General features: G+C 54.2%; 2 protein-coding genes across 2 annotated transcripts in view; one reads left to right on the forward strand and one right to left on the reverse strand.

Annotated features, from left to right (window-relative positions):
• CFAP92 (cilia and flagella associated protein 92 (putative)) overlaps positions 1-6,772 on the reverse strand; it is a 79,767-nt gene extending 72,995 nt beyond the window's left edge. Inside the window, exon 1 of the mRNA XM_045493976.1 lies at positions 6,228-6,772. The gene's annotated coding sequence lies outside the window, so the exon portion shown is untranslated. The remainder of the gene's footprint in view (positions 1-6,227) is intronic.
• The window catches only part of EFCC1 (EF-hand and coiled-coil domain containing 1), a 41,975-nt gene continuing 34,089 nt past the window's right edge, over positions 5,881-13,766 (forward strand). Inside the window, exons 1-3 of the mRNA XM_045496376.1 lie at positions 5,881-5,907; positions 6,686-7,660; positions 9,006-9,289. Coding sequence (XP_045352332.1) covers positions 5,881-5,907; positions 6,686-7,660; positions 9,006-9,289 — 1,286 coding nt within the window. The remainder of the gene's footprint in view (positions 5,908-6,685; positions 7,661-9,005; positions 9,290-13,766) is intronic.

Genomic DNA, 13,766 nt, shown 5'->3' on the forward strand with positions numbered 1-13,766 from the left:
AGTCCAATGGTTTTTGGTAACTTTACCAAGTGATGAAACCATCCATCTCCCTAATAAGAGCCTTCGTGCACATTTACGATGAATCTCTGTTCCCAGCCCCAGGCCCAGGCAACCAGTAATCTACCTCTGCCTCTAAAAATTTGCCTTTTCTGGATATTTCATACAATTGGAGTCATATGTTACATGGTTTGGCTTTGTGACTGGCCTCTGTCACTTAGCATGTTTTTGAGGCTCATTCATGCTGTAGCATGAATCAATACTTCATTCCTTTTTGTGTCTAAATGTGTTCCATTGTGTGATAGACCACATTTTGTCTATCCGTTCATCTGTTCATGGAAATTCAGGCTGAACACTTAGACATTTATGAAAAATGCTGCCATGAACATTCCCCTAAAAATCTCTGCGTCATCAGATACGTTCATTTCTGTTGGGCAGACACTGGGAGTAAAATAGCTGGGTCGTGTGGGGAACAAAAGCAAAAGAAAAAATAAATTTCCTTACAACTTACAGCCCGTTGGCAAGTCCTTGAGACAGGCAGGGTGACCTTCCTCTAGAAGATCAGATGCTTCGACGTTAATATTTTGCTAAGAACAAAAGGCAATCTTTGCTTAACATTATCTCGCCCCTCCAAGATCCTGTGAGTCTCCTTTAAAATTCCTTTGGAAACTTCCTTTATCTCTACCCCTCCCAGATATATGTTAGCAATCATCCTCCAAGCATATGGCCCACTGATACACATCCGAAGGGTCTCATGACCGAGGTTTTACTAGACAGTAGCAAATGACCTTTTCCTAACAACAGTTAGTCCTTCAAGATCCTGGAAACCTTGCTTCCAAGTTCCTTAGAGTCTTATGCTATCCCTAACCCCCTCCCAACTTGAATGTGTATAATCAGTCACTCCTCACAACCCGAGTGCAGCTCTTTCTGCCCACAGGTCCTGTCCCCGAGCTTTAACAAGACCGCCTTTTACACCAAAGATGTCTCAAGAATTCTTTCTTGACTGCCTGCTCCAAACCCCAACATCTCCACGTCAATAGTTTCATGTTTCTCTCTTTGAGAAATTGCCAAACCGTTTTCCAAAGTGGCTGTGCCATTTCACATTCCCGCCATCATAGGAGGAGGGTTCCTGTCCCCCCCCCCCCATCTTCCAGAAACCATTTATTGTCTGTCTAACTTACTATAGCCATTCTCATGAGTATGGAATAGTATCTCGTGGTGGTTTTATTTTGTATTTCACCAATGACTAATGATATTGAGATCTTTTCATGGACTTATTGGTCATCCAAAATCCTCTTTGGTAAAATGTCTGTTCCTGTCTTTCGCCCACTTTTTGATTGGATTGTCTTACTGAGTTGTAGGAGTTCTCTGTAAAGTCAGAATACAAGTCCTTTAATTGCAGGGCCTATGTTCCGCAAATACTTCCTCCTGGTCTCCTGCTGGTCCTTTTATTTTCTTAACGGTGTCTTTACCATTGCAGTTTGAAGTGCAAAAGTTTTGTATTTTGATTAGGTCCAGTTTACCAATTTTTTTTGTTTTGTTTTTGGATCATGCATTTGTTGTGTCTAAGAAAACTTGACTAGCTCAGTCCGATTTTTAATAGAGAGAAGAGTAAAACTTGGAGTCTGAAAGCTAAGCAAATCCACTGACCAAGACTCCCGAAAATATAAAAGCTTTGTCACGGAAAATGATGGCTCCCAGACATTCCCAGACACGCCAGGGGGCTGTATAGAATGACAAAACGTTTCTGAAAAACAGTTCGACAAAATCAGGAGCTTACAAAATGTCCAAACTCCTTGGCACAGTAGTAAATCACTCAGGATGGAGAGTCAACAGTTTACGGTGTTGTTTTGATGGAGAAAAACCACAAACCACCTTGATGTGCATCGGTGGGGGATGAGGAAACACCTCGCAGCTCCCAAGAGGCAACATGAAGCCGTCTCAAGAACATTTGCAAAGGAATATTAATGACGGCAAAGCTGTTGAGGAAGTATGGCTGATGTGCAAGGAAAGATCCCAGCAAGAGCATCTCAACTGTGTTTCTCTAGGTTGAGTTTAATGAGGTACAATTCACATCCTGTAAAACTCGTCCTTTTAAGTGCTTTGACAGATGTACACAGTCCCATAACAACCACCCCAGTGGAGTTCTTTCAATGCATGGAAAACGCCTGGAAATAAATACATCAGAAGTGTCTATGGTCCCCGCTTACGGGGGTGACTTTTGCTGTTTAGCATTTTTCGGGGCTGTTGAAAGGCACTTTAAACAATATACTGTTTGAAATGGCTCAAACAACAGTGAACCGACTTCAGAAAATCATCTCTTCGCGGGGGCCTCGGCTCTCCCCTACGCAGACACACACCCATCCCCCAGCTCAGACAAAAGAGCACAGGAGACCTTTGAGTTTGCTCACTCCGAACCTTAAACAAAAACCTTGTGGGTCCAACCGGAATGATTTCAGAGGCGCCTGGTAACCCTGCCCCACAGACAGACAGGCCTGACAGCGCACCATTATAAACCCCGACTTCCCTGGCCCCTGCTGAGCGGCGGGGGGCAGAGGCCCAGGCAACGCTCCATGGCAAGATATTTAAAGGCTTTCTTTTCAGCGTTGACCGGCCCGGGGAACGTTACTGTTCAAAGGATTCCCTCACCAAGAGCAGTCCCCAGCTGCAGGGACAGGGGGTAGGGTGGGCGCTGTGGTCTGGCTGGGCGTGCCAGCTGTCAGCACCCCCATGAAATCAAATCCCATTTCATGCAGAAGTGCGACCCGGAAGTCCAGAGCCAAGATCCAGAGTCCTGTCCTACACAGCAAACCCGCAGACCAGGGGACTCCGGGCCCAGAAGCTTCTGCGGCCCAGCTGATCCAGTCAACTACCAACATTTGGAGTCTCACGGACTCCAACACCAGTGCATCAAAGGACACCGAATCCCCCCACCCACCCACACCCCCCCCCCCCCCCCGTGCCAGCTGGAGGCACTCTTCCCATTCGATGCAGTGACTTCACGTGTTCGGTCAAAGCAGCGTTATTAGTCCCTACTCTGTGCCAGGCCCCTGCTGGGACTGCGGGGCACCAGGTTGTCAGACCTCCTGCGAGGCCCACAAATAAATAACAGTGTGGTGTAATAGCTGCCTTTAAAAAAAAATACACATAAAAAACACACATAGCATTTGTAGGCAAAGAAACTATGTGGCAGGTAACACACATCGCCATACCCAGGGTGGGGACAAGGGAGGTAGCCGGGATGGAAGCTGGAGACCCTCTCTCCTTTCGGCGTGCCTGACACTGTTCCAGGGCAACGGACAAGTGCTGCTACCCTCATGGCTGACGGACAGTTTCGGACAGGGAGACAGACACCACACACAGGCAAGATAGCCTGTCAGAGGTGCAGGGTTCATTCGATGTCACCAGAGGCCTCCCCGAGGCGGTGATGTTGGAGCAAAGGCCGTGGAGGTGAGGGGGCTGTAAACAGCTGGTGGAAGCAGATGCAAATACCCTGAGGTCAGAAGAACTGAGAGGAGGTCGGGGAGCAAGTCCATAGTAATGGCTGAGGAATGTGACTCTAGGGATCCGGGGAGGACTTAGCCTCTAGTCCCTGTGAGAGGGAAAGAATTAGGGGGTCGTGAGCAGAGGAGGGGTCCTCTGGCTATGGAACAGACTGTAGGAGTCCAAGGGCAGTTCTTGGGGGAGTCTGTTTCAATAATACAGGTCGGAGACCCTGGGGGTTTGGCCCAGGGTGGTACCAGTGGAGGGGGCTGTGGGAGTCGGATTCAGGATGTTCTGAGGGTACAGCACTGGATGGCCCGACGGTCTAGAGGCTGGGCGTGAGCACAGAGAAGAACAGAAGATGGCAGGGACTTGCTGAGGAAGGCTGGGGGCACCGCAGACTGACATGGAAGCTGCAGGAGGCCGGCATTGAGACCGGTCATATCACTTAACCCATCAAGAAACAGGAAAACATGGGGCGCCTGGGTGGCTCGGTCGGTTAAGCATCCGACTTCAGCCAGGTCACGATCTCGCGGTCCGTGAGTTCGAGCCCCGCGTCAGGCTCTGGGCTGATGGCTCAGAGCCTGGAGGCTGCTTCGGATTCTGTGTCTCCCTCTCTCTCTGCCCCTCCCCTGTTCATGCTCTGTCTCTCTCTGTCTCAAAAATAAATAAACGTTAAAAAAAAAAAAAAAGAAAGAAAGAAACAGGAAAACACTGCGGGTAGGAAGGTAAATGGTGCAGCCATTTTGAAAACCAGTTGGGCAATTCCTCAAAAATTAAACATAAAACTACCATCCAGTGGGGCGCCTGGGTAGCTCTGTCGGTTAAAGCAGCCAACTCTTGATTTCAGCTCCGATCATGATCTCATGGTTGGGAGATAGAGACCCACGTTGGGCTCTGTGCTGACAGCATGAAGCCTGCTTGGGATTCTCTCTCTCTCTCTCTCTCTCTCACTCGCTCTCTCTTTGCTCCTCCCCTGCTGGTGCTCTCTCTCTCTCTCTCTCTCTCTCAAAAATAAATAAAATGAACATTAAAAAAAAAAAAGCCATCTAAGCAGCCTTCCCACCCCGGGTCTACACAACAAGAGGAATGAAAACATGCCCACGTGAATGTTCACAGCAGCACTATTTGGAATAGACAAAAGGTGGGGACAACCCAAATGTCCATTGACTGATGAGCGGATAAGCAAAAACGTGATCTACCCACACAATGGGATATCACTCATCCGTAGAAAGGAAGAAAGTACCGATACATGCTACAATGTGGGTGAACCTGGAAAACATTATTGTTAATGTTTTCAAAAAGGAGCCTGTCACACACTGTATGATCCCTTTTACATGCAATGTCCAGAAGAGACAAATCTAGAGACACAGAAAGTGGTGGCTGCTGAGCACTGGAGGTTGGAGACGTACTGAATGGTTACGTACTGAGGTGGAAGGTGGAGACGTACTGAATGAGTTAAGTAGTACAAAGGTTTTGGGGAAACGGGGGATGAAAACGTTCTGAAGTTAGACTGTGATGGTTATACACTCTACAAATGCACTAAAAGCATTTACTTATACCATTAAGTGGGTGAATTTTATGGCATGTAAATGGTAAATAAGGTATGTCCTCCCTGGAAAGAAAGAAAGAAAGAAAGAAAGAAAGAAAGAAAGAAAGAAAGAAAGAAAGAAAGAAAGAAAGAAAGAGGAAAGCAGGAAGGAGGAAGGAAGCAAAGAAAGAAGGAAGGAAGGAGGGAAGGAAGGAAGAAAAAAGAAAAAAGGAAGGGAGGGAGGGAGAAGTCATCTTGTCAAAAAGAGAAATGCTATAGCAAAGGCTAAATATCTTTGATCCTCAGAAATAACCACTAAATCAGTTTTGAATCCTCCCATCTCTCTCTATGCATATATACACGTCTTTACCGAAAATATTTACCACCGTGCTGTGTGGTTTTGTTGTTATTGTTACATGTAAGTCTTAACATTGTACATAACAGGTTTCAACTTGCCTTGCTCACTCCTTTTTTGGTGATTCATGGAGGCTGATGGTACTAGGTTGTCTCTAGTTTCTCAATATTATAAACAATGATGCAGTGAACATCCTGTGCACATGTATTTTTCTAAGGTAGGAGCCAAGAAGTGAACTGATGTACACTTTTTGTCAAAATGTTATTACTTTTATAGTTTAAAAAAATATGTCCAAAATGGTTGGGGAGAAGCATCTAAGTCCTTCCTTTGGGCAAAATCTTCAAGAATGGGTAGGAGCTTACCAAATAAACTGCTGACTCTGGGATACTGCCGAAGAGGAGACAGAATTTTAGCGCTTTTTCAAATTCCAGGATTTAGCATTTAAATTCCTAGAGTTATACACAAGCCCACATTCTGCCCATCTTAAAGCCAGTTGAATAAAGTCTGCTCCAACATGGCTGGACAACCAGTCCCAGTGCCGGTAACAGATGCATGACATCTCTCTGGTGAAAAAGAAAGGAAAAGCAACCTAGGTCTCCCGGAGAGGGTGGTTTTCCTTTCACCTGCCAAAAACGTGTTGTAAGGCACCGGAGAAAGTGTTGGCCAAACAACCTACCAGCATAACCCCAGCTCAGAGATGGAACTCAGGTCGCCCCGCCAACTCACTACCCACAGGCACACAGGTGAGGGCCGGAAAAATACCTTGCTTTCCCCGCCTCCCCCCACCGCCACCCCACCCCTCACCGAACACACACGCAGCTTAGAGAGCGAAGGTCTGTCCATCTCAGATCGACTTCTTACCGGCGCGATGCCGCTAAAGCGGTCCATTCACTCCTCCAACCTGCCTCTCCTCGGCTCTAATTACACGTGAGGCTCCCCGCACCGCCTGCCGTGGAGCGACGTGTGAGTTTAAGACCCCAGTATCTGAACAGACGGGGAGAGGGGCTTCTCTGCACCGGCGCGGGGAGAGGACGGTTGGAGCCAGCTCGTGGGGCTATCCTCGGAAGACTTTCCTTTCGGAGGAGAAGGGGTGGAGTGACACGTGGGCTTGGGGGGCACGCCCCCAGCCACAGGACCTGGCTGCCACCGTCCCGTCCCGCTCCGGCTTCCTATCCTGCGCCCACGCCTCGCGCCTGTCCCCGGGCAAACTCTGAGCCCAGGGCGGGTGGGGCCGAGGGTGAGGGAGTCGAAAGCCGACAAAGCCAGGAGTGGGAGGGGAAGACGAGACGCCAGGAACGCCCCCGGAGTGATGAGGGGAGGAGAGCGCGGGGGCCACCCGGAGAAGCGAGACAGAGAGAGGGACCCGGCCCCCTACCCCAGTCCCCTCCAAGCCAACCGGGGAAACACTGACGACCCGCCAAGCCGGCGCAGCTGCGGGACACGGCCCCCCGCGCCGCTCCAACCAGACCGCGACCGCTAAGCCTAAGCCCCTCCTTCCGAGGAACTCCGGAGCCGCCCCTGGAAGTGGCGGGGCGGAGGCACCCGAGAAGCGACGCTCGGCGGCGAAGGAGCCGAACGGCGCGGGCCGGGAGGCCGGCATGGAAGGCGCGGCGGGTGACCCGTACCGGCGACCCGCGCGGCGCACCCAGTGGCTGTTGAGCGCCCTGGCGCACCACTACGGGCTGGACCGCGGCGTGGAGAACGAGATCGTGGTGCTGGCCACCGGCCTGGACCAGTACCTGCAGGAGGTCTTCCACCACCTGGACTGCCGCGGCGCCGGCCGCCTGCCCCGCGCCGACTTCCGCGCGCTCTGCGCCGTGCTGGGGCTGCGCGCCGAGGGGGCCGCCGCCGGGGAGGCCTCCGGGGATGCGGCCGCCCGAGACGCGAACCCGGGGGATGCGGCCGCCGGGGACGCGGCCGCCGGGGTGGCCACCGACGGGGACGCAGATGCCGAAGAGGAGGCGCGCCTGGCGCTGCGCGCGGAGCCGCCCGAGCTCACCTTCCGCCAGTTCCACGCGCGCCTCTGCGGCTACTTCGGCACGCGCGCGGGGCCCCGGCTGCCCCGCGGCGCTCTCAGCGAGCACATCGAGACGCAGATCCGCCTGCGCCGCCCGCGCCGCCGCCGCCGCACCCCCCACACGCCGGGCCCGGACGGCGGCCCCGACTGCCCCGACGGCGGCCGGGACGGCGAGCGCCTGGCGCGTTTGGAGGAGGAGAATGGCAGCCTGCGCGAGTTGGTGGAGGACCTGCGGGCCGCGCTGCAGAGCAGCGACGCGCGCTGCCTAGCGCTGCAGGTGCGCGCCGGCGCGGAGGGAGGGGGGCGGCAACGACTGGATGGGGGCGGGGGTCGTTCGAACAGCCGGGACCGGGCACAGGAAGTGGAACAGGGGAGAGAGGGCAGCCCCACCCCACTCCAGGTCGCTGGCATCCTGTCCCTCTCCCGCCCCACTCCAGCCCTCCTCTTCTCCTCCCCCGTGCCACCTCCAGAACCGCTGTCACACCCAGATCACCAGCCCACCCCGTCTCCCCACCCTCCCTGTCCCTTCTTGCCTCTTCTAACCCAGTAGTTGCATTCGCCCCGGAAACCTGGGCCGGTTCACACATTCAGTCATTAAAAAGGCATCTTGAGCTCTCCGTGGTGGCAGGCTATGGGGGTGCGGGGAGAGGTTAGGAGATAAGGGGTGAAAGAGGCCCTGTCCCCACCCCCCCTTAAGCAGCTCATTGGATCATTCAGCAAATAGTGATGGGCCTCCCTCGGGGCCAGGGCCTGGTGTTCATCGGGTAGTCACTGGCCACCAAACACCTGTGGGGGTCAGGCCTTCTCTGGGATATTGAGAAGGAAGCAGTGAGCGAGATATGGACCCAGCCCAAGCATCTGGGATTCAGTCAACAAACACTTCTGCACTGTGCCCAGCCCTGTGCCAAGGGTGACAGGGGTGGGAGGAGGAAAAGAGCAGCCCCAAGGAAGCCTAGGGCAGGAGGGAACTGACCCGTATTGGCCCTGCTCTGCACTCTGCCCAGACACCAGCCCTGAGTGGCAGAGGGGTGGCAGGGCGCTGCTTTGAGTGGCCGTAGCTATGGACCAGGCAGGGGCTGGCAGCCAGGGAGCACCAGAGAAGCAAAGGGTGGGAGTGCAGAGTAAGAGGGTCCAGGATCATTCACTCCAGGTATTTATTGAGCACCTACTGTGTGCCAGGCCTGGTTTAGGCGTCAGGGACACCGCAGTAAACAAGACAGACAAAACCCCATCCTCAAGAACAGTCTATTGACCAGACCTTGGGGAAGTCCGGAAACGCCTTTTTGTTCCTCGAGTCTAGGGATCGGAGGCGCCACGGACGGTCGAGTGCCACCAATGCAGGCATTCGGCAGGGAAGAGTCGTAAAGTTTGGGAATTAATTGATACCGCGCCAAGATGAGAACATGGGTGTTGTGGCTCAGTTTCCATCACCCAGGCAAAGGGGGGCTGATCAGAGCTCCTGTCTCATTAGGTTTATTGCGAGCAATGAACCGAGTTCAGAGCAGCCCGGGAGCGGGAGGCAGTGCGCGCAAGAAACGTGCACGGTCGGTGCTCCTGGGGGAGCGGGAATGGTGAGCGCAGCGAGGCGCTCACGGCTGTCCCCGCGGCCCTGTCCCCCGCAGGTCGGCCTCTGGAAGAGCCAGGCGGGCGCGCAGGAGGCGGGGCGCGTTGGGCCCGAGGTGGCGGCGCGGGAGCTGCGGCAGGCGCGGGGCGCCCTGGCGGTGGCCGAGGCCCGCGCGGGGCGGCTGCGCCAGGGCCAGGTCGAGGTTCGGCGACGCGCCGAGGAGGCCCGGGAGGCGGTGCTGCGCAGCCTGGGCCGCGTGCGCGAGCTCGAAGCGCTGGCGAGACAGGTGCCCGGCCTGCAGCGCTGGGTGCGGCGGCTGGAGGGCGAGCTGCGGCGCTACAGGTGAGCGGGGGGTGCGGTCCCGGTGCCCCAAGTCAGCTCCGCGTGCCCCAGACCACGGGCGTGTACCCTCGCCGCACGCACGCTGGTACTCGCGTTACCATTTGTTTGTTTCGTGTATCCCTCCGCTCGCTCGGCCGTTCTTCCCTTTCCTCCGACGTTCATCCACTCCATCGCTTGCCCCCCACCCGACCACTCCTGTGCGTGTTCACCCACAAAGGCCTTCCATTTGCCCATGCGTGGGTCGCAACAGGATAGAGTTATTCGTATCCGTTCTTTGATCAACCCAGTGATGATGATGATGATGGTGGTGGTGGTGGTGGTGATAGCTAACAGTTGCTGAGTCCTTTAACGTGCACCAGACGCTGAGCTAAACACTTTCGTGGCCTGACTGAATCCTCACGGCAGCCCTGTCACTTGGTACCATCTCATCCCCGTTCGGCAGATGAGGAAACAGATGTACAACGATCCCTTGTGCCAACTCCACCAGGCAGGAAGCCGGGCTTGGGACCAAGTTTAAATCCTAGCAGGGCCTCTGCCAGATGTGCGACCTTGGGCAAGTCACTGACCCCTCTTGGAGCTTCTGTTTCCCCTTTGGTAGAACAGAGTGGAGTCCCTGCCTGCCAGAGTGGCTGTGAAGAGAGCGCGAGGTCCTGCCTGCCACGGGGCAGGCGCTCAGTGAGCAGCCCCCTCTCCATTTTGAATCCCAAGGCACACCTGCCTGCCTGCCTGCCTTCCACATTTACTGAGCACTGACTCTGTACAGAGGCTACACCAGGTACCAGGAATGTGACTGGGGGCAAGACAGCCCGAAGTCCCTGCCCTGAGCAGCCACTACCGAGCATGTGAGATCATGTGATGAGATGTAGGGCAGCCGGCTGGATGAATGCTGTGGGGGAAGAGCAGGGCTCAGCCAGCACCTGAAGTGACCCTTGAGCTGAGAGCTGAGAATAGGATGTTACTTGGCAAGGTCGGCCGGGGAGAGGGACAGGGGAAAGGGGGGCGGGGGGTTAGAAAATGGGAATCGTGTGGGCAAAGCCCTGAGGCAAGGGGAACTGTGGCACATTCCAGAAACTAAAAGGAGGCCAGAGTGGCTGGAGCGGCCAGCAGAGGCCAGGCCTTCCAGGGCCTGGAAGGGTGTGTCGGGGCTTTAATCTTTCCCCCAAAGGGAGCATGAAAGACTTCAGCAAGAGGGGGACAGGAACAGATTTGCATTTCAAAAACAGTGGCCCTGGCTGCAGTTGTGACAAAGAGATGGGAGGAGGGAAGAGCAAGAGCCTGTGGGGAGCCCACAGAGGGGCTGTTGTCATCTTCCAGCCCAAGGGAAAGTGGCCTGGCCTAGGCTGGTGGGCAAGGCAACCAGAAGGGGAGGCTCTGAACCTAGCCCCTCAGAGGAGGGACCTCCTCCTTGACTTCTGAGGTGCTCCCAGCTGGAAGATGAGAAGACACAGTGTGGAGAGAGGCCTCCGGGAGGAGGCCCACCCCGGGGCCAGCCTCCTGCAGCTCCAAATGTTTGGGTAGTCACTTCCTGTTTGCATAGCTGACCGACCAAAGAGCAGAGCTGGTTGGCTTGGGGCCTGTGTCCAGCCTTAGAACTTTCTCCAAGAGGAGAAATGAAGGGGCCCTTCTTTGTTTCACCCTAAAGTAACTATGGTCTCCCACAGCATGACTACAGGAGCCACCACAAACATTGGGATAGCCCTTTGTGCTAGAAAAGGTGGATTTGTATCCAGGACGCCACTTAACCCTCACAAGAACTGTGCCAAGGTAGAGGTTTTATCCCCAGTTTACAGATTGTGGGGAGTGAGGCTCTGAGAAGTGAAGTAACATACCCAAGGTCACACAGCCAGAACATGGAAAAGTAAGGTCAGCCTGCCCCTACCACCTGTGTTCTTTCTTCCTCCCTTCCTTCCTTCCTCCCTCCCTCCCTCCCTGCCCTCTTTCTTTCTTTCTTTCTTTCTTTCTTTCTTTCTTTCTTTCTTTCTTTCCACTTTACCTTTTCATGTGTGTGGACTCACAGTTACAAGATGGCTGCCACACCTCCAGGCCTCACGTCTGTGTCCAGGCATCAGAAGAAGGATGGGCAATGCTGAGGGTGGGGAGAATTTTCTTCAAGTGAGCTTTGACTTTGTTTCCAGGGAGAGACACCCCTTCCCCACCAGAATGTGCATCTCCATGTCCTGGGCCAGCACTGTGTCACATGGCTGCTCTTATCTACATACTGAGGCCCCAAACAAAACTGGGTTCTCTTGGTGAGGAGAAAGAGTGACACTGTGCTCAGGTCGCGGTGATTAGGAGATGGCTCTGTCACTCGCTCCCCTGCCCCTATAACAACATGCCCCCTAAACCACGCCCAGCCCCAGGAGGCAGACCTCCTCTGCCCGTTTTCTACGATCAGAGTTTGTGGGCGACTTGCCCCAAAGCTCTCCTTCTTTGAAGAAAGGAAAGGGCGGGCGGGTGGAACAGCCAAGGACATGCGTTGAGCATCACGTGTGTACCAGGCATGATGCAAGGCACTTTCCCCATGTAAGTACAAATGAGCCCCTCAACTGGCCTCAGAGAAAGGTATTATTATTAACTCCACTTGCTGGATGAGAAAACCAAGGCCAGACAAGCCAGGATCCAAGCCCCAGCCCGAACAGCCCAAAGCCACATACCCCAGGCCAGTCTGGCAACTTCCACAAGTCCTCCTGGAGTCTCCCCGTGCCCCCCCGCCCCTGAAACACCTGAAGGAATGTCACAGCCTGCAGAGGGGCTGTGGGCTACAATTTCACCTCTGTTTTTGCGTAAGTGTCAGGAACTCAGGTGTCCCTCTGTGACCAGACGCATGGAGCCTGCGGTAGGGTCCGAAGGAACTTGTGGGTTGAAGAGGCCTCACACCCCAAAGACTAGAGCCTGTCATGCCCTCTTAAGTGACATCGCTCTGGAATGCCTCCAGGTGTTCTGCAGATGTATCTTTGGGGAGAAAAAGCCAGTGACTGAAATCCCTGCTGGGAATGACAGCTTGAAGCCATTTGGTTAGAATGAATGACACTTTTCCAGCACTGTGGCAGGAAGCGACACACTCTGACCTTCTCATAACCTCTGAGGTTGGTATCTGAGCCACCTTTTCTCACACGAGGAAATAGAGCCCTGGAGCGGGGGTGGCCTCCTAACGAAACCTTGGCTGTTCCAGGGCCCTGGTGAGTTTCCCAACTCCGAGTAAATGTCCTTTCCCCTTCCGTGCCGTCACCCTAAAACGATATCTCAGTGACTCCCTTTCTCATTCCCTGGGCTTCCATTTACTTCTTTTTCGTCCCCCTCTGTCCTTGTGTTGTGGATGCCATCCTGCCCGTCATGTCTTTCCCAAACGTCCTTCTTTTCCAATCTCTTTGGGATCGCTGCAACCGCTCAGCTTTCCCTGGTGTTTTACCTCTCTGCCCTTTCCGTGCTGATGGCAAGGTCCTCGGTGTGCCTCGTGATGGCCAACTGCGAGCCCATCTTTGGCAGAAGCCACGATCCGGGAGAACCCACCCATCCCCAGGGCTGTGGCGTTCCTGTCAGAGCTGTTCCCCATCTGCCTCCCCCAGGGCCCGATTCCGGGCCGGCTTGTAACTTCATTTCTCAGCTTGAAGCTTCAGAACTACACAGGTCGGGAGAAATTGAGTCCATATATAGGGACAACATCCCAAGGCCAGTAAGAGGGGTTTTTCTCACCTCTGTTCATGGATGAGGCAGCCCCGGGCTGGCCCCTGGCTTCATGCAGGAGCCTCCTTGCATGAACTCCCCAGGCAAGCTCCCTCTTGTTTTTGACCTTGGCTCTGTACTCCTTTAAATGGTTATATTTTATCCAGTTCTTCTGTGTGTTGGTACATGGGAAGGGAACCTTGCACAGCACGTCAATTCACCACCCTGACCGGGAACCTAAGAGAACAGACAGTAAACATTTAAGCAATTGAGGATGTTCTCATATTCCACATTCTCTACGCACCTTCCATGGAGAAAGTGGATACGTCGGGTACACGGGAGTGACACAGACATGTCTGCTGCCCCCAGAGGCTCCTCTGGGGCCCGGGGGGAGCAGGCCATGAACACCCATGTTAGGATACAAATGGGCTGTGTGCAGACGGGCCCCACGGAAGAACTTCTGGTTTCACAGCTGTGGGACTGAGTCCCAGACCATATGGAAGCTTTCCAGGAATCAAAGGGGTCTTCGGGCCTCTTGGAACCGGACAAAAACCCAGGGGCTCACCGGACCCAGCCCAGTCTGCCAAGGAGGATTACCTGCTCCATCACAGCCACATCAGCCTCTGGGCTCCTGCTTCCCACAGCTGGATGCACCACCTCATCTCAGACGAGAGACTCGGCTTCTTCAAATCCCCGAAAACAGTCCCCCCCTCCCAACACATTTTTGAGCAGCGTAGACCTTACTGATGACGGGAGGGAGAAGAGATGACATTACAGCGATCATTTTTTATGAATATTTGCCATCCCGAGTCAT

Source organism: Leopardus geoffroyi, chromosome A2, assembly GCF_018350155.1.
Source record: "Leopardus geoffroyi isolate Oge1 chromosome A2, O.geoffroyi_Oge1_pat1.0, whole genome shotgun sequence".
In the NCBI taxonomy this organism is placed as follows: Eukaryota; Metazoa; Chordata; class Mammalia; order Carnivora; family Felidae; genus Leopardus; species Leopardus geoffroyi.